We start from the raw sequence: 18947 nt of genomic DNA, 5'->3' as shown, positions 1-18947 counted from the left end.
GCTCGCTGGCTTCAACCATAATTTACCAACAAAAACAGACAGGAACAGCAGCCATTCGATATTTAGCATATCACGAAAGCATTCCACGTCGTTGAACTGTCATGCATAGAGCCCCACTGATAGCCACAGGCATTCTTTGAAAATGATCCAGCAATGTTTGTACAAACATCAATATGTTTTGGTATATGAGGAGGGATGCGTGTGCTTTGGCGGAAGAGCAGTCAGTACTACTTAGTGGGTATACTTTTTCTGCTAATAATGAAACCCGTGCCTTAATCGTCTGCCGTACAGCACGTGCCTGAGGCTCCGGTCGGCCGCCAAGGCATGACATACTCGCCCCTCCCTCAATCTGCCTCTCCTCTTCCGTTCTGCCTCTACTACTTTTTACGGTAGGGGAAGCTTCAGGGTTCTGGTGCTTCTCCTTTCCTGGTGCTGCCCTCGGGGCTTCTGTAGCCCTTCTTTCTATCTTTCATTGTTCGACTTTACCTTGCTCAATCACAATCCCCCTCCTGCCTCAGTCGGAGGCTGTACCGCAACTCCAGTCATATCTCCGCATTTTCCTTCATAACTGCTTTTTTTGCCCCCGCCATACGAAGGTACTTTCACGCCTTTACCTTAGAAGGCAGAGTGAATAATGTCGGGCAATCCTAGTCAGATTCCTACCACATCTATGAAAGCGGTGAACATTCCGAGTCAGCCAGCCTCTGCGACATTTACTCCATCGTCATTCGATAGCGGCTCTCCGCGGTCTCAGCGGCGCCCGGGAGGTTCTGGCAGCTTTGGAGCTGGCTTGACATCTCAGGCTAGGAACTCAGCCACTCCTAGGCACAATCAGGCTCTCAGGAGTCAACACAAACGACAGCGGCGTCCTCGATTGCTGGATGATGAAGATTACAGCGAATCGGTACGTATCTCGAAGCTCTAGGGAGCGGCTACAGCTACACCACCCTCACTCCAGCCACATCATACTGCCAGAATCCCCTCCCTTGTATCAGCCCTACTTGGTTCTCTTTGTGGATCCTAATGCGAAGGACTTTGGGAAGTTTCCTTGGGAATCCCTGGACATCGTATACGCAAAAGGCTTACATAAGATGCTTAAGGAGGGGCCTGCGCATGCAAGATAATCTGGGGGTTGTAGCAGAAGTGCGACAAGTGTGGCTGCAGTCACTCACTATGACTTTAGTTACATCTTTTGCTAGCCTTATTTACTGACTCATCCGTCTCCGCAGGCCATCATGAGATCCACGACCAGTCGCAAGGGACAGACGTCCATCACTCATCTGATGAACTTCTCCCTTCCCCCTCGTCCTCAGTACCATCCTCCACCCCGTAATACTCGCCGCTATACGTCTTGGGGTCCAGGTTCCGGCTACCATGCCATGGACAAATCTCGCTACGTTCATGCCAACTATCGTTTTATCGTGACGCCGAATCGCAACTACCATGCACAAGCGGCCAATGCTGATGTCCATCTAGACTGGGACTCAGTTATGCAGGTCTTGGTATCAGAGCAGACGCAGTCAGCTAGTTGCCCCATCTGTTTGTCCACGCCGGTAGCGCCACGAATGGCTCGTTGTGGTCATATATTCTGCCTTCCTTGTTTGATTCGCTACATGCATTCGAGTGACGAAGAAAAACCGGTTCCTGAGAAGAAGCCACGTTGGAAAAAGTGCCCCATCTGTTGGGACTCTGTGTACATCTCCGAAACTCGGCCTGTGCGATGGTTCCGTGGCCAAGAAGGGGACCTCCCATTTGAAGGGGGTGATGTCGTACTAAGGCTAGTGAAAAGAGAGCCTGGAAGCACTTTAGCACTGCCACGGGATGGAGCTGAGGGGATTGCGCCAGATGAGGATGTCCCTTGGTATCATGCTGCGGAAGTGGCTGACTATGCGCGCATAATGAAAGGAGGTGAAGATTATATGAAAGAACAGTACGACATTGAGATTGATGAGCTCCGCAGGCAGGAGCTTGAGGATGAGCTTCTATTTGGGGATGATACTACTTGGACACGGAAGGCGGTTGCAGCGATTGCAGATGCCAAATCCAAGGTAGAAGGTATAGGGAATCCGCCTGAGATTGTGCGACAGCCCGTCCCAAGCCAGGAGCCAAAGGATCCCGTCGCTGCACACTCACCACCAGAGGAGGTTGCTGCCATGTATGCATCGCAGCATGCAATCAAGTCAGGCCAAAGTTCGTCTGCGGAATCTATTCCCGCGTCAGATACTGGGCCTGGTTCGGCCTCCACTCCGGAGACGTCCAATGATGTGGATCGTACATCTGAAGCTTTGGGCCAGGTTGACTTGAATACAACTTCTACCCCGAAAAAGAAAAAGAAGGATCCTGGACACGGCCGAAATAACATGCCCTCAAAGCGAGGTCCTACTACATCTGACCATGCGTTCTTCTTCTACCAAGCTCTACCACAATTCTACCTTTCGCCCTTGGACATCCGCATCCTGAAAGCTGCATTTGGTGATTACTCTTCATTTCCGGCCACCATTCTTCCAAGGGTTGAGCGTATTTCAAGCGGTCATATTGTGGACGACGAGCTACGCAAACGAGTCAAGTATCTCAGCCACTTGCCTCAAGGTTGTGAGGTGAATTTTCTCGAGTGTGACTGGAGAGATGTAGTTGTACCGGAGGTGCTAGAGACTTTCAAGTCCGAAACTGAAAAGAGGCGGAAGCGCAACAAGGAGAAAGAAGTGCGAGAAGAGAAGGATCGCATTCGAGCGGAGAAAGAAGAGGACGAAAAGCGCTGGGCAGCGGCGCGCCGGAAGAGGCCTAGCATAGGCCCCATCGATGAACCTCCCTTCTCCGACCGCGATTTTCAGCCGTTATCGGGCTCTGCTGGTGAGCCTTCTGGCTTTGATATAGGTTCTTCCTCTGCCTCGCCTCCTCCCTCCTCGAGTCCTCCCGGATCTCGTACGGTGTGGGGAACCGTGGCCGCTCCGACACTTTCGGCTCCATCGAGCTCACAAGCCCCTGCCGATGGTTGGCTGCAGGGCTGGGAAGAGGAGCTGTGGGCCCAGCAAGAAAGGGAGCTCATGGCTCAATCGGCTGCTGAGGCGAACACTGTAGCCTCTTCCTCTGGCGGGAAAAAGAAAAAGAACAAGAAAATTACGCTTATGTCGACCAATATCCAAAGAGGGGCATAGAAGGTGCGACTACCTGTGCGTCTTCGTCCACCAGCTCCTGGTGATCTACTTCATCGTTTACAATTTTTTTATACGGTACTCTGTGGATTTTTATCAACTATATCACGAATATTATGTTATAATCATATGTGGGGGGTTGTTTGCAGATACATTTTGGGAAGAGCATGGGTCAGGAGTCGAACGTGTTTTTATGAATTTTGATGGCCACATATGTGTACCAATTACAACAAATAGATAAAAATGATAAACAGCTAGATAGATGAAGCTTTTCTGTTGGGCTCATTCGGAGTCACGGCGCGTCTTTCCAGATGGAAGGTGCTAGTAACCTAGCTCTCTTTCCTAATCAGGACAACACAGTCTCAAGAGAATACTGATCGGAGAGAGATCTAAAGAAGATGAAAACTTTGATCATGATCCAATCCATAGTAGACCACTACAAGCTTGCCTGTTATTATTATTATTATTCAAAGAGTAAGTATACCTGATTCAAGAAAGAACGTAACATCTGGTGAGGCTCTGTTGGGTTTGTTGGTGAATCTCCAGGGCCGGCGATCCTGCCGCAGCGGAGCCTCAGGCACGTGCCGTCCGCCAAAAAAACATCATCCATCTCAGCTCCAGCAATCTACCCACTTCCCCCCGATTGTGCTGTCCGGCCCTTTACCTCTTGTCTTCACCACCTCCCTTTCTTGTCTTACTGGCCTGCTTTATTACCTCTCTGGCCTCATCTTTCATCTACATATCCTTATAGCTTGACCCCGCGTTCTGCACAAGGTTCGTACCACGTCTCGCCCAACCAACCCTTCCCCGATCTTTTGCGCAACGTCCAACTTCCGTCGTACACCACGCTGATCCTTCGAGCACAAATAGGCGCCAAGCTTCGGTCTACAATTACCTTATCTTAGCTTCCAGTGTCCCGCCCGGGGCGTTAGGATGGCTGCTTAGACGGGTGCTCGCCCCCCAGTCTGCTTCCTTTCGCTTCTTGACCTCGTATGGCTCCCATTGAGGCAACGCGTGGCTGAATAGTCAAGGCGACTCTACGACTGCCTGGACATGATGAACCATCATATGCCCGCAATGCCCCATGGGCAGCCACCCATGCCTACTCCTCGTCGACAGCAAGATGTTCCTTACACTGCAGCTCCTCCCAACATGCGATCCCCTCCTGCCTACATGGGGTACCATCCCCATATGAACGGCCACCCTCCCCCGGCCGCATACTCGCCCCAGCAATACCCTCAATGGTACCCACCTTATCCTGCCATGCAGCTCCCTCCACGCCCATACCAACACCCTTACGGACCGATGTATGTGTCTGCCTACCCGCCCTCTCAGCCTATAATGGCGCCGGCCCATATTCCTCCCGTGTCTCTTCCCATGCAGCCGAGGACCTCCACTCCTTTACAAAGCACCATGTCTCCGCCTGTCGGACTTCCACCTTTGCCCATTACGACTCAGGCACAGTCTCCCGTCACTGTTCCTGTGCACCCGGCGCCAAGTTCCGCTGTGTCATCGTCCCCCGCTCCTGCTCCTGCAAAGGTTTCTCCCGAGCCCAGGGAGCCTTTCCGCCCACCGGTAAGTGGTATAGACTGGCACGCACTCAGTACTTCGCCTGACATAAATCACCAGCTACCTTGGCTTTCCGTTCCCGACCACCCTTTCCCTGCTCGGATCCCGGGCAGACGTAGGAAAAGCCGTCTTCTCCCTACGTCATCTGTGTCCGTCGAGCTTCCTACCAAGGAGCCTCACCGGGCTGACCAGCCTGAGAGACAAACCGAAGTTCAAAGACTGGAGCCGGAACAGTCGCCGTCGGAACCCCAAACACCAACCTTGTCCGCCGCGCCATCAGTTGCGAATTCGACACAACCCACAACTCCATCTTCAGTTGCACAGAACCTCCCTCTGCGTCCTCAGTCGCAGTCCAAGGGAGCCAAACCGACGATCCCGGTAGTCCCCGTGGTCCCAGTCGTTCCGGCGCCTAGTACTCCTCGTCAGGCTACCAAGGATGAGTCGAGTCGCTCGTCGGAAACCCCCAAGTCGGTCAGTGGCACAGCTCAGGAGAAGACAAATGAGGACATTCAGGAGTTGTCCCAGAATAAGACGGAGGAACCTGTTAAGCAGGCCTCGCCTGCCCCTGCAGCGCCAAAGTCGTGGGCGGATTTGGTCCGGTCAAAAGCACTCGCTAAAGGAGCAAGTGCTCCCAACGCGTCGCCTGCTGTGTCAAATGGCGTTATCAAGCCCAAGAGCGAGTCTCTGGCCGACGTCTTGACGACACTAGGAGACGATGTGTCACAGTATAGCGATAAAGTTGCCTTTCTCCAACCCAGAGGACTCGTGAATACCGGCAACATGTGCTACATGAACTCTGTATGTTTATCCAAGTTGCCAGCACGAAGTGCTACTAGCTAATGACTTTCCTCCAGGTGCTTCAAATCTTGGTTTCCTGCGTGCCGTTCTACCAATTTCTGGATCATATTGGACGGAGGGCGTCCCACAGTTTCAACAGCGACTTTCCGATGATCGACGCATTGTGAGTAACCTGATTTTCTCCATTCTTAGTTCCTCGGTGTTCTTCTTGTCGTTATTCGTCAGTCTTGCTAACCCCTTACAGGATCATGTTCATGAGAGAGTTCCGCATCATTGATGCTGCACACACTGAGGAACAGCTGAAGCTCAGGCTGAAACCAAACGAGCTCGAGGATTACGGCGAAGCCTTTGTTCCGGAGTTTGTTTACGAGGTTATCAGGCAATTGCCACGCTTTAGGGACATGCGGGTAAGTCTGATTCCTTCCCTAATTTATGGGTCCATGCCAGCTAACACGTAAATGTTTTCTCAATACAGAGAGGCCATCAGCAAGATGCTCAAGAGTTTTTGGGCTTCCTTTTGGAAGAAATGCACGAAGAGTGCAATCGTGCCGCCAAAGATGCCCCTGCAATTACGTCGGCCTCTGCGAACCCCGAGGCAGAGGTCGCAAATGAAGAGTCCGGCGATGGCTGGTTGGAGGTCGGTCACAAGCAGAAGGCTGCTGTTACGCGCTCATCTGGCCATATTGCTTTGGAATCGCCAATTACGAAGATCTTCGGTGGAAAGATCCGGTCAGAGTTCAGGGTGCCTGGTAACAAGACTTCTGTGACCCTCGAGCCCTACCAGCCACTTCAGCTTGACATTGGAGCTCCTGAGATCAACAATATTGTTGATGCTCTCAAAGGACTCACTAAGCCGGAAAGCATTCAAGGGGACTTCAATTCTTCCCGCGGTCCCAATGTTACAGCGACCAAACAGATCTTCATTGAAACTATGCCGCCAGTTCTTATCCTTCACCTGAAACGATTCCAATACGACAGTGTGACCAGAGGCACACAGAAGATTTGGAAAAAGGTTGGATACCCGCTCGACCTGGAGATTCCTCGCGAGGTCTTCCCGCCCAACAAGCGCAATATCATGATGGCGCAGGGTGGCCTGCCCAAGTATCGCCTCGTCGGCGTCATCTACCATCACGGCAAGAACGCTAGTGGCGGCCACTACACCGTCGACGTCCGTCGTCAAGACGGACGTGAATGGATCCGTTTGGACGACACTCTTATTCGTCGGGTTCGGAGTGAGGATGTTGCGCAGGCCGGGGGCGAGGAAGACCCCAAGGTTCTTGCGGCGGCGCTCGAGCAACACAAGCGTGATGGACCGAATGCCAACATCTTTGATCACATTGACCAGGACGACTTGGAGCAGTCCGATAACGAGAGAGGCTGGAGCCAGGTCAACGGCGCCAGCGGCCATTCAAGCAAGAAATCAACCTCAGGTGCAGCTTCAGCACCGTCTTCCGGTGTCCGCACTCCTCTTGGACGGTACGGATCCCGAGATAACAAGGTGGCTTACCTGCTATTCTACCAACGCATCGATTGATTTGGCATTTTCTGGAGAGAATCAATCTCCAGGAGCGACCGGTGAACTATCGAGACGAGAGAGAAAACCAACAAGCGCAATTTGCTTCTTTACATCCTCCCGTCCTCTCCTTATATAGGGAGAGGTCACAGCATTCCAATGCTGCCTGGTGGTACGCCTAATGTGTTCTGGCGCCTACCCAAACACGTATCAACCATATACACTAACTCAATTTTTGTCTGTCGACTGCGCATACAACATGACATCGACCCGGCGGTTCATTAGAGGTCCGTGTTTTCACCGACCATCAAGGGTCGCTGCTGCGGAAGTGGAACGGATATTCGGGGAGTTGTTGGGCCCTTCTTTCCGACTATCCGGACAACTTCCGTCGCGCAAGGACCCCGTCTTATTTGCTCGCGTTTAAATCTACACCAATGGTGGGCATTTCCCAGACTATTGCTGTGTGCTTTGCTTTTACTTGTCATTATTTTCCCGTTCCCTTCCGTGTTCCTGATGACATTTTCCCTGTAGCTTATCCATCTATCTCGCTTATGATCTTGTGTGTTCGCGGTGCTGTATCTGGTGAGATGTCGCTCTGATATATACCCCTAGTTTCCTCGCATAGCCCTTTGGTTTGCCTCGCTGATGCAGATGGGTTTTTTCTTGATGTGGCGTGGACGGGTTTATAACGACTGCATGATTTTCCTTTTCTCCCCCAATAGACATGTCTATCCAGAAAAAAGAAGGGCTGTGGAATTTTTGGTCGGCGGCTGGCGTGCATGCTTTATTTGAACGAAGTTGGAGATGAGGAGTCCGGAGGATGGTGATGAGCATGATACAACAACGCCTTATGATGGAGTTGAGTTCAGGTCAAATGATGGGAACTACTGTTGATTTTCTTTGACTCCCAGATGATTTTGGGCCAGTTGTGGTGCAGCAGATCCGCCCATCATGGCTGGTTATTCTATGTCTTTTTTTTTTTCTTTTCTTCTTGTTTCCTTTTTGCGCCATCACACACAAACACAAACCTTCGTTTCAACAAAAATCACACATACATTTTTCCTATACTCTCCCTATCATATTAATGACGAGATACGGCGGATTGCAAAATAGGGTGGTCATCAAAATCAAGGCATGGTTTAGGGTGGGATGAATATTTATTTATTTGTTGATCTATTTCAGGCACGACTTGAAGAAAAAGCATGTTTAGGCAATATTACTATATCTATAAAATCATGGACTTCCATTACATCATCAACTAGTAGTAGTCATCACCCACACCATCACGACAGTATGTATATTCAGCTAACTAGTAGTCTATGTAGTGAACTAAGTTCTAATGAATCACTGTCACTAGATCCTGACTAGTAGGCAGAACGTCTCTTTATACAGCATCACTTCTCTCACTCCCACATATTGTCATCTCATCTATACACCACCCCATTCATCTCTATACACTCAACCATCCACAAATGCTCAGCCACACACATGCACCTCAACTCTAACGTTCATCATCTATATGTGCAGCCAATCAGCTGCATTATCACCGTATACACATCACGAGCATCATCTTGTGAATAGAGACTAATCACAAAAGATCTCCATGCAGCTCCAGCCTCAGCTCCAGCTCGCAACAGCAAGGATTCATCACCGAATCCTGCCCAGATACATCTCCAAGCAGACTAAACGTGCTGTTCGACTGCCGGAGTCGGACTGTTACTGTTGCTGCTCTCCTGTGGACTATCCTGCTCATTCTCCCGAACAATCAAGTTAACAGGTCGAGCAGGTTCATCCGCAGTCGCTGCTCCAACCTGGACTTGCTCCTGCGAAGAGGTGGTCCGAATAACAGACCGACCGATCTGGAAGACGGCCGGGTCGGGCGGTTCCCGTCCTGCTTGACCGCGCTTCCGGTTCCGGTTGTTCGTGGGACCTACGCCACGTGTCGCAGTGCTGTGCGTATGCTGCACATTAGCGATCGGTACGGGGTCGGGTTCAGCTATGGTGCTGGTGCTGAGGGCTTGGGAGATTGTCCGGGGGAGATGGTAGCCGGCTTTTGCTAGGGGGATACAGAGACCATGGACGATCTGCGGAGGGAGTCAGATTATATAACAGGTTGGTGGCGTCAAACTTACGATGCTGCAAATGACCAGGAACCAGACTACGACATTCACGGCCTCGGACACCTTCGCGGCGTCTTCGCGGACTTGACCATCGACGGTGATCTGGTTCAGAAATTCCCGGCTGACCGACAGGTAGAAGACAGCTCCGACTCCGATAGGTCCGAAGAAGCCAACAAATGCTGCCTGGTAGAAGTGCTCGATTTGGTGGATGAGCTTGTGCATGGCGAAAATGATGAGCATTCGTCGGACTAGCAAGATTAGGATTCCCAAGAATATCAAGCGATAGATGGGAATCACGCTGTTGTTCAGGAACGATGACCACGGGCAGACAGCACCGAACCACATGAAGACCGCCAAGTTCAGCAACATATCGATGGTTGGCTGCAAGGAGTCATCCATGGTTTCCAGACGAAACCAATCACTGCCTTCGTCAGCAACGGAATCAATGCAAATGGGTGTCGATATCTTACTCTTGCGTAAACACATTGCCGGCAACAAAGCAGGCCAGGAGGTCATCGGTCCCTATCAACCCACATGTGCCGATGATAAATAACTTCATTCGGTTAGCAACGTGGAATGACCGAGAGAGGAATTCAACCTACAGAAAGAGCGATAGCGAACACAAGAAAGCTCTCCCGATCAACGTAATGCTTCTCCTCTGCCCAGTGAAGCAGCTTACGGGAGAGCCACCCAACTACGATCCCATAGACAACACTCAGGATCACAGTATAGACCCAAGTTTCATAGAACCACAGGCCTATAGCTTTGCCAGCGCCTCCACTGTACCCCTCGCCGCCCATTCCAATATACTTGAGCAGATACAATCCAAAATAGAGAAAAGGATAGCCGAGACCATCATTGGCACCTGACTCGGCCACGATAATGCGCTGCAAGGGCCGAGGCACATTCTTGTCGGCAAATTTCCCCTTTACGATGGAATTGGACAGGACGGGGTCGGTAGGAGTGATGCACGCACCCACGACAAGGGCATGGAGAAAGGGAAAGTTCGGTACCATCGCCCAGATGACCAGGCTGCTACACATCCACATGGCAGCCATCCCAGGGCCCAAAAGGAGCGACAGGCTCTTCCATTCTATCTGCAAGTACCGTTTGGGGAGCTGGACACCGGCAAGGACTAGCTGGACCCCGAGAACGAGACGGGTGAAGTACAGGGTGATCTCTTCTAGGTTCTGCTCGGAACCAAGTGCATACTCTTGGGGTCTTATGAAGTTGGCTGCATGAGGGGAGAAGATCACTCCAGCTAGCAATGAAATCACTGTACAACGTCAGTCATCCACCGTCTAATCAGCGACGACACGCATAGCCGAGGGGAGATCGGTAGTATCGGGTGGAAGGTTGGAAAGGCAGGACGGACATGCTTCAGAAAGATAGAATCTCTCCTTGAAGAGGTAGGACACCAGTCCGAAGACGGATATAAATCCTCCCAGCGTCGCACAGACGATGTTGAAGTTGATCAACGATAGGGTAGGCATCTTGCCGTTGCGCTCCCCCAGGTGCAGCGCACAACGTCTATTGCTGATTATGGCTTGATCCCAAGCAAGGATGCCGGAATCTTGAAGGTTTACAACTCGCTATCCAGCTGGAGCGCGGGGTAAAAGAAGGTAAAATGGGGGGGAGAACAGAATAATCAAACTAAGTCACAAGCACGTGTTATTCAATCATAATAGTATAGATATCTTTGATGGCAAGCTCTCCTGGCATCGGAAGAATGTGAAATTCCTCCAACAGCTGGATCTTTAACAAGACGAACGTCGTCGTCGAGAGCACGAGTTTCCAGCCCGATAAACTTCGGGGGGTGGGAGGAAGTAAAAAAGGGCGATACGAGAGACCAGACACGAGGCAAGCAGACGCAGGCAAGCACAGACGCGACGAATGACCTCGAGCGACGATCAGACTCGATATGAGCGACTTTACGCCAGAAGCGATGCGAAGATGCAGCGGTACGTGGGGAGAGTGGGAAGGAAGAGGAAGAAAAGCTAATCGGGGAGAGGAGAAAAAGTTCCGGGGATCCCAATCAGTTCCATTTTGGTTTGCTAATGGCCCGTGCCGCTTTCGGGTAAGGCACACCCTCGTGGTATTACTTTTATGTCCTACTACTCTACAATCAACTCTTTCTTTCAGCTGCCCGTCATACAGGTCATATCACCTACAGCTGGCCCGTATCGTGCCAAGTAAGGCATCAATTCATGCTGCAGTTCTAGGTCAACTTTCTCTCCCGCCCGGGGGAGGAACACGTCATTTCTTGAGACCGACATGATAGAAGTCACGGATCGCATCACAACAGTCTACTCAGTACGTCGACAAACAATACCCATCGCCATCATTGATCTGTCTCTGGGAGCATCTACGAGGATACCTCGCGATTGGTAGCTCAGAATTCGTCGTCATCCTCCTCAAAAGCCTCGTCCGGAATGTCCCTGACTGCTTCCAATGCTGCAGCCTTCTCCGAGACTCCTCGTCGAGCACCACTCACCGCCAGACGATCGGCGGCCTCATTCCCAGGGTGGGAGCTATGTCCCTTGACCCATTCGAACAAGGTCTTCACCTTCAGCTCATTGCGTTCTTCGATCTTCGAGAGAATAGATTCAACCAGGTCCTTGTTGTCCACCGGCTTGTTGCCAGCGGTCATCCAGTTGTTGCGCCGCCACTTTGTAAACCACACCGTCACACAGTTGATCGCGTATTGGCTATCTGTGAAGATGGTCACGTCCCGATGTCGTGGAGCTATGTCAACCGCCCGGAGGATGGCCGTCAGCTCGGCACGCTGATTGGTCTGGCGACTACCTTTGAGGGGCTCGGAAACATTTCTGCTGGGAGAACAGGCGTCAGTATTAGCCAAAGGTAGACCCTCTCCGGGATAAAGACGATGCGACAACGCTAAGGTGAGCGTCAGGGGGGACAAACCGGGAATCGCCAGGTCCAAAGTAAACCCCAACACCCGCTGAGGCAAGCGCTTTGCCATTTTTCAAGGAGCTACCGTCCGTGTAGATGCGCAGCATCCCCGGCGGACCAGTAGATTTTACCTTGGTCGCGGCCTTCTGGTCCTGTGATTTATAGACCACTTTTCCTGTTTTGGGATCCAACAATACATTGGGGTCAAACCCATCCTCCGCTCCGGTCGGCAGAGGGCCAGTGCCCGCCTCAAAAGGTATACCCTGCGCATCTGCAGGGACCCCGTTCATCATTCCCGGTGCACCGGCGAGCTTCTGCGATTCCGGGGTCTTTCCGAACGTAGCGCCGGATCCTTGGCCTTCCCTTGCAAACTCCTCTGCCTCCTCCCTAGTCGAGAATTTCTTGTAACGTGGCTTGGGAAAACCTTTGATCTGCTCCTGCGCTTTTGCCCAGTCCGTATAAACACCAGGTATTCGACCGCGCTGGACACCGTAAAATCTCGTGGGTTCAGAATCCAGGGGAGTACCGCCGCGCGCAGCGGGCGCACGGGTCCCGGTAAGGAACGCATTTGCTTCTTCGTACGAAGGGAAGGCCTGGACTGAAAGAACAAGTCAGTTTCAGGCAACTGAATGCGGACTATCCGGGAGTTACTTACAGACAGCTCCCTTGTACCCGGTAACCTGGGTCAAACAATCGTGCCAATCATAGTAAACACCGGGCTGGTAGCCAGCCTTCACGGCATAGTATTTCGCCGCGGATGCGCGCTTGCGTTTCGTTCCAGCCGCTACTGAGGGTGATTTCGAAGTCGGAGATGCTTTCGTGGCGGGACCCGGAGTGGGAGAAGGGGTGGTCGTGGTGTCGTTCATGACGTCGTCCCCGCAATCTGGCGCGGTCAAGAGGAAGGTTTTTAGGAACGAGGAAGGCTGAGAAGGATAATTCGAGTAGAATCTCTTCGGAAGATTCCTGTCGCGCGGATCAACTGAACCAGATCCAGGGGCCAGAGATCTCAACCTGCAGCTTGAAATGGAACACCTAGGTCCCAACTTCGAAGCTGTCAGGCAAACCCAAGTGAGACGCGTGGTGGGAACAATCCGCTGCTCTCTGACTTGACCCTATCACTTATGATTTACAAAGATTGAAATCTGGGCGACGTTGTTGAGAAAGGAGTTCAGACAAACGCGGGTCTAAAGTTTTGGTGGACGAGCGGGGGGGGATGGCAGAGAGGTCAGAGGAGGAGGGGGGGGGGGTGTGGTCAACCCCCATCATCAAGCAAATCCCCGACCATAATGCGGCTGGATCCGATGCGCCTTTCAATGGTGTCCCAGCTGACCTCAATGACAGGCTCACTTTCTCTGATGGCGCTCAGTTACTCTCAAGTCTAGAAGTGACTTGAATATTGTCAGATTTGTTAATCATCGATGGTCAACAGGGACAGGCCTGGGTCAGATTGTGGACCCAACAGGGGTTCAGGCATTCGGATGGAAACATTGGCTTGGAATCACTGATGAGTCTGGAGACTTTCCAAGACGATGTTGAAGATGCATGAACAGAAGTCAGAGGACTTTTTCCTACCTTGTTCTAGTGGTAGCGGATTGCCTGATTGAACTGGGTGGTCTTCCTCCTGCTGCTGGCTCTCACATCACGTGATTGATGAGTAGATCGGTTGGCCAGACACTATGGATATACCATAGTCACTCAGAATTCTTGGGATTTCAAATCAGTATACTCTGATTGTTATACTCAAAGGTTGAGGTAAGTAGCACGATTCAGAGCAAAGTATGCTGTGAGCAATGAAATGAGTTGTAGGCCCAGTACTTATATTGTACCTACTAATCACTATCAAATATATAACCGCACTGAGAGCCAACTCTCAATTTAAACCTAGTAGCTAGAGAAAATGAAGTACCCCATTGGATTCTGTTGTAGCTCTTTCAGGCCCTAATACTTACTAGTCATGCCTTCAATTGGCAGTGAAGAGGTTCAAGACTGTTTGTGCAAACGTTTACTGGACAACAACAACCTTCGCTTCAGGATGTGACCGATATGTACGGTCACGGTCTTCTTGAACAAAGTGCCAGAATAAACTCCCGCATTGCCCGAGTACCATTAATTTAAGTAGTAGTTGGTGATGGAAATGTTCAGAATCTGATTTGACGGTGGTTGCTCTTCTTGCCAGACATCATCCAGGGTGTCATGCCTGCGATTATTGCCGGAGTAAATAGCCTCTTGGTTGCTCTACAAACCCATCTTCTGCAATGAAGGCGACATCAGCATCGTGAATAATAAGCATCAAAAGACCAATCTCACAGTGGCAGAGATTGACAGCAATATCATAGACAAATTGAGGACTTTAAGGGTGTGTTTTCGGGATCGTGCTCCTATACTTCCGGGCCAAAATCATATGTCTCCGGACCCTGGTGGGAAATGAGACTGCAATAATGTGTGCAGCAAGCTAATCCTGTCCACGTCACCCAGCCACGCATTGCCCCTGTGGGGAGTTGGGTCCAGTGGGGGTCAGTACCCTGGCTGGCTACTTCGGCAATCCAGAGTATTGGAAATTCGGATATGGATCGCGATAACCATATAGAGGTTCTATTATTGGTGGAGGCAAAACACAGGATTCAGGGAATATGATTGAATCCGTAGGATTTTTGTATTTGTTATCGACGAATAGTTGTAGTGGTCCGACTTAGATTATAGGGCATCTGGTTGTGTCAAATCTGACGCTGAGAGCAGCCCCTGGAGTTTGCATTCTGATCAAACCCACCAGGGAGAAACACATGATCTGGTTCTTGATCCCGTTCTCAATCTCTCCCTCATCTTCCTCCCTAATCCATCCTCTCTAACCAGATCAGATTGACCAAACAGGAAATGGTTATATGAGACGCCATGATTGTTTCGTTCAATCTGACAGAATATCTGCCATGCCCAAATGACTCCTTCGGCAAGACTTCGGAAGAAGAACATCAGGGAACTAAACTAATCAATGGGTTCGCGTTACGAGGCTTCTTCGCACCCACAATGCCAGACTTAACAAACGGACTCCGCCTGTTTGAAACTACGCCACTTAAGACTTGTTTCGAGCTTAGAAGCCCCTCGTTGGATCTAGGCCTAATCTACTAGGAGAAATGTTCCTCTGAGAAAAGGTGCATATGGTTAGTGTTCATTCTCGGCGTGGTTCCGGGTTGGATTCACCAGCATTACTGTTATCAGAGCAAATCCCGGCCATTTTTCAGTTTCCACACTTCCTTCATCGCGAGACCCACCACCTCAGCCCTAGCGCCGGTCCTTGAAGGCTTAGCATCTCTGATTTAGCTCGATAGCTATTCACTTACCCTGCCCATGAATTATAGCTTGAGAAAGGGACCAGTCAACGAAAGGATCCATCAGGGCTGACGTGAATTCTCAAGGGTTTCCAGAGCACAAGCAATTTGCCCTCCGCCGGCACCCGTTGGCTTTCCCTCGGTCTTATCATTGTTTCCTACTACGAGGGGGAAAAAAGTACCCGAGTCTGATCCTCTATCCTGCCGAATAACAAGAAGCTTGTGTCTCTTACATAAGGACCGGTGCATGCATGGCAAGATTCGTGACTAATGTTCACCTTCTTGCAGTGATAACTCAGGCGAACCACCGGGACCAATTAGCGCACATTCCCCGAAGGCATGTCGGCAAACCCAGCAAGAGGGCAAGATGACGCGTTGCCTGGGGTTAGACTGTCGCCAATCACCCCCGAAAGGGCCGAACTTATCGCGTCATACGGGACGCCGGCGGTTTCACGAGCCACAAACACCAAAGACGTCGGGATTTCCGACTTGGCTTCCCGGAAGCCGTATATTCAGGACAGGCACGCTATCTAGGAAAGCTCGTGGTTTTTAGAGTAGCTATACGTAAGATGCGTGGATCTATCAAGTCCACTGACCAGTAAACCGACTATGATACGACTCGTGCCGTACATCATTCCTCACAAGGGGTCGGCGCAGGTCTCACAATGAGGATGCTCTAAGTCTAATAGCAGAGGATAAATGGTACAATAAATGCCCACCTCGATCTAGAAATTCTGGATCATTTGTTCCCAGATAACCTCACTCGCTTTCTCTAGCAGACCCTTACTATTTTTTTCGTCACTCCTTATTCTTTCCTTTTGTCCCTCTTTATATGGTTCCTCAGTAAAATGAAAGTCCTCTCCTTCATCGTGGCCGCGGCCCTTCTGGGCCTGACCGGTGCGTCTTCTTCGAACTCCAGCCTGGGGCTGTTGAAGTCAGACGGTGGTAAGTACTGGACACTCACCTGTACGCTTTCGCTGAGTCGGTCCACTAATGTCATATACAGTGGCCCTGGGAGACTGGGACTCCGCTTACCAGAAGGCCTCTTCCTTTGTCGCCGGCCTGACCACTGATCAGAAGCTGGCTTTGATCACGGGCAGCAGTGTCAACTCCACTAATGGCAGCTTTAGTGGCCTTACTTTCCTTGACGGTGACATGGGTCTCCAGAACTTCTACTATGTATCCGCTTTCAGCTTGTCTTCAGCAGTTGCTATGACCTGGGACCGCGATGCCATCTACGCACAGGGCAAAGCTGTCGGTTCTGAGTTTTACAACAAGGGAGTCCAAGTTGTCGCTGGCCCTACTTCTCAGCCATTGGGACGTACGCCCTGGGGTGGGCGTAATGTTGAGGGTTTTGGCCCCGACCCCTATCTTAATGGCTTAGCCACTGGGTTAACAACTAAAGCCTACATCGACGCTGGCGTTATCCCAGGTGCTAAGGTAAGTAGTAGATGCTGTCTCCCTAGGATGCTGCTGTTCTTTGACTGACATAATTTGCACTACTGCACAGCACTTCCTTCTCTACGAACAGGAAACAAATCGGACTGGCGGCGGCGGCGGCGGCGGTGGTGGTCCTGGCGGCGGCGGCGGTATGCCTTCCGGAGGAATGGGGCCCGGCTCGTCGAACACTTCATCCATGGGCGCGAAGCCTACAGGATCAATGGGCCGTCGTGCTGTCAGTCCCAGTTCCGAGTCGGATAGCGGCTCGGCACCATACTCTTCCAATGCCGATGACAAGACTCTGCACGAGACGTATCTTTGGCCTTTCTATGACGCAGTCAAACATGGTCTGGGTGCTGTGATGTGTGCCATGACGAAGGTTAATGGCACACTAAGCTGTCAGAACTCCGATTTGTTGATGAAGCATTTGAAGACTGAGCTTGGCTTCCCGGGATTGGTGTGGCCTGATACTAATGGCCAGAGCAGTGCTTTGGAGTCTGCTCTCGGCGGCGAGGATTACGGTTCCAGCAGTATCTGGAGCACTTCTACCATGGAGACTCTGTTGTCCAATGGCTCTCTGAGTGAGGCTCGCTTGGACGATATGGCCATCCGCAATCTGATGGGTTACTACTATGTGAACCTGGACAATGGGCTCCAACCCGAGGAACAAAGTGAAGATGCGTACGTCGATGTGAGACGCAACCACTCCAAGCTGATTCGGGAAAATGGAGCCAAGTCGATGGCCCTGCTGAAGAACAAGAACGCTCTGCCATTGAAGAAGCCTCATGTGATGAGCGTTTTCGGTGCCCACGCTGGTCCTGTGTTGGGAGGGCCCAACACGGCCATGGACATCGAGGGTTCGGGACCGACATACCAGGGTCACTTGGCCACCGGCACCGGTTCTGCTCAAGCATCCTTGCCTTACCTAGTGCCACCTTACGTTGCACTGACTAACAGAATCATTGAGGATGGAACAATGATGCGGTGGGTGCTCAACGATACCTATACCTCTTCTAGCACTTCCGGCTTGATCACAGAGGGGACTGACAGTACCGCCGTGGACCCCTCGTATGCCAACTATGCCACCAACTCCGATGCCTGTCTCGTCTTCCTGAATGCCCTTTCCGGAGAAGGCGCTGATCGTACTGAGCTCTACAATGACGACCAAGACACCATGGTCAACACCGTCGCCGATAACTGCAACAACACAATCGTCGTCATCAACACCGTCGGCCCGCGCCTGATGGACCAATGGATCGAACATGACAACGTTACTGCTGTTCTCTACGGATCCCTCTTGGGCCAGGAGTCCGGTAACTCCATTGTCGATGTCCTCTACGGAGACGTGAACCCCTCTGGCCGCCTCATCCACACCATCGCCAAGAACGAGAGCGACTACAACGTCAAGCTCTGCTACACAGCGCAGTGTAACTTCACCGAAGGTAAGCAGCTCTAACACATCACTCTTCTCCACATCCTCGCACGTACTTACACATAAATCCTCATAGGTGTCTACCTGGACTACCGCTACTTCGACGCCTACAACGTCACCCCCAGATACCCCTTCGGCCACGGTCTCTCCTACACCACCTTCTCCTACTCCGACCTGAGCATCGAAAAGCCCTCCACCCTATCCAAGTACCCCACCGGTGAACAAACCGTCGGAGGACACAGCGACCTCTGGGATATCGTGGGAAGCGTCTCCGTCAAGCTCGCCAACACCGGCTCGCTCGACGGCGCCGAAGTCCCCCAGCTCTACCTCGGATTCCCCACTGCTGCGCAGCAACCCGTTCGCCAGCTCCGTGGCTTTGAGCGCGTCGAAATCGCTGCTGGCAAGCAGAGCGAGATTACCTTTAAGCTGCGCCGCCGTGACATCTCCTACTGGGATGTTCGCGCCCAGCAGTGGCTTGTTGCTTCGGGTGACTACAAGGTCTACGTGGGTGCAAGCTCGCGTGATCTGAAGTTGAATGGCACTTTTGCTGTTCAGACTTCGTCTTAGATGTAAATTAGAACTGGGAGGGCGGGTTCCTTTTGTCTCTTCTTAATGGATAGCGGATATATCTTTTCTAAGTGATGTATATAGCGGCTATTCCATTCCTGTTGATTAGGACTTTTTCAC

General features: G+C 51.4%; 5 protein-coding genes across 5 annotated transcripts; 3 read left to right on the top strand and 2 right to left on the bottom strand.

Moving 5' to 3' along the window:
- Positions 1-634: 634 nt before the first annotated feature.
- On the top strand, positions 635-3155 carry AtWU_07359 (RING-type E3 ubiquitin transferase MAG2; the record flags this gene model as incomplete). Its single annotated transcript, XM_035502468.1, has 2 exons — positions 635-904; positions 1230-3155. The coding sequence occupies 2 exons, from the start codon at positions 635-637 to the stop codon at positions 3153-3155; spliced, it is 2196 nt and encodes a 731-aa protein (XP_035358361.1).
- A 1053-nt stretch (positions 3156-4208) lies between these two features.
- AtWU_07358 (mRNA-binding ubiquitin-specific protease UBP3) lies at positions 4209-7053 on the top strand (the record flags this gene model as incomplete). Its single annotated transcript, XM_035502467.1, has 5 exons — positions 4209-4727; positions 4782-5519; positions 5576-5682; positions 5764-5926; positions 5995-7053. The coding sequence occupies 5 exons, from the start codon at positions 4209-4211 to the stop codon at positions 7051-7053; spliced, it is 2586 nt and encodes an 861-aa protein (XP_035358360.1).
- Positions 7054-8714: 1661 nt separating this feature from the next.
- AtWU_07357 (putative Na/H antiporter) lies at positions 8715-10645 on the bottom strand (the record flags this gene model as incomplete). The annotated part of the gene is made up of 5 exons (XM_035502466.1): positions 8715-9116; positions 9165-9573; positions 9623-9705; positions 9755-10428; positions 10528-10645. 5 exons carry the CDS (start codon positions 10643-10645, stop codon positions 8715-8717), a joined length of 1686 nt encoding a protein of 561 aa, XP_035358359.1.
- Positions 10646-11544: 899 nt separating this feature from the next.
- On the bottom strand, positions 11545-12931 carry AtWU_07356 (RNA-DNA hybrid ribonuclease; the record flags this gene model as incomplete). The annotated part of the gene is made up of 3 exons (XM_035502465.1): positions 11545-11980; positions 12078-12663; positions 12721-12931. 3 exons carry the CDS (start codon positions 12929-12931, stop codon positions 11545-11547), a joined length of 1233 nt encoding a protein of 410 aa, XP_035358358.1.
- Positions 12932-16236: 3305 nt separating this feature from the next.
- Positions 16237-18827, top strand: AtWU_07355 (beta-d-glucoside glucohydrolase D; the record flags this gene model as incomplete). Its single annotated transcript, XM_035502464.1, has 4 exons — positions 16237-16333; positions 16395-16828; positions 16899-18270; positions 18337-18827. 4 exons carry the CDS (start codon positions 16237-16239, stop codon positions 18825-18827), a joined length of 2394 nt encoding a protein of 797 aa, XP_035358357.1.
- Between the last annotated feature and the right edge of the window lie 120 nt (positions 18828-18947).

This window comes from Aspergillus tubingensis, assembly GCF_013340325.1.
Source record: "Aspergillus tubingensis WU-2223L DNA, scaffold_8, whole genome shotgun sequence".
Classification (NCBI taxonomy): domain Eukaryota; kingdom Fungi; phylum Ascomycota; class Eurotiomycetes; order Eurotiales; family Aspergillaceae; genus Aspergillus; species Aspergillus tubingensis.
The sequence above is the reverse complement of the archived record's forward strand: the minus strand, read 5'-3'. Positions and strand labels throughout refer to the sequence as shown.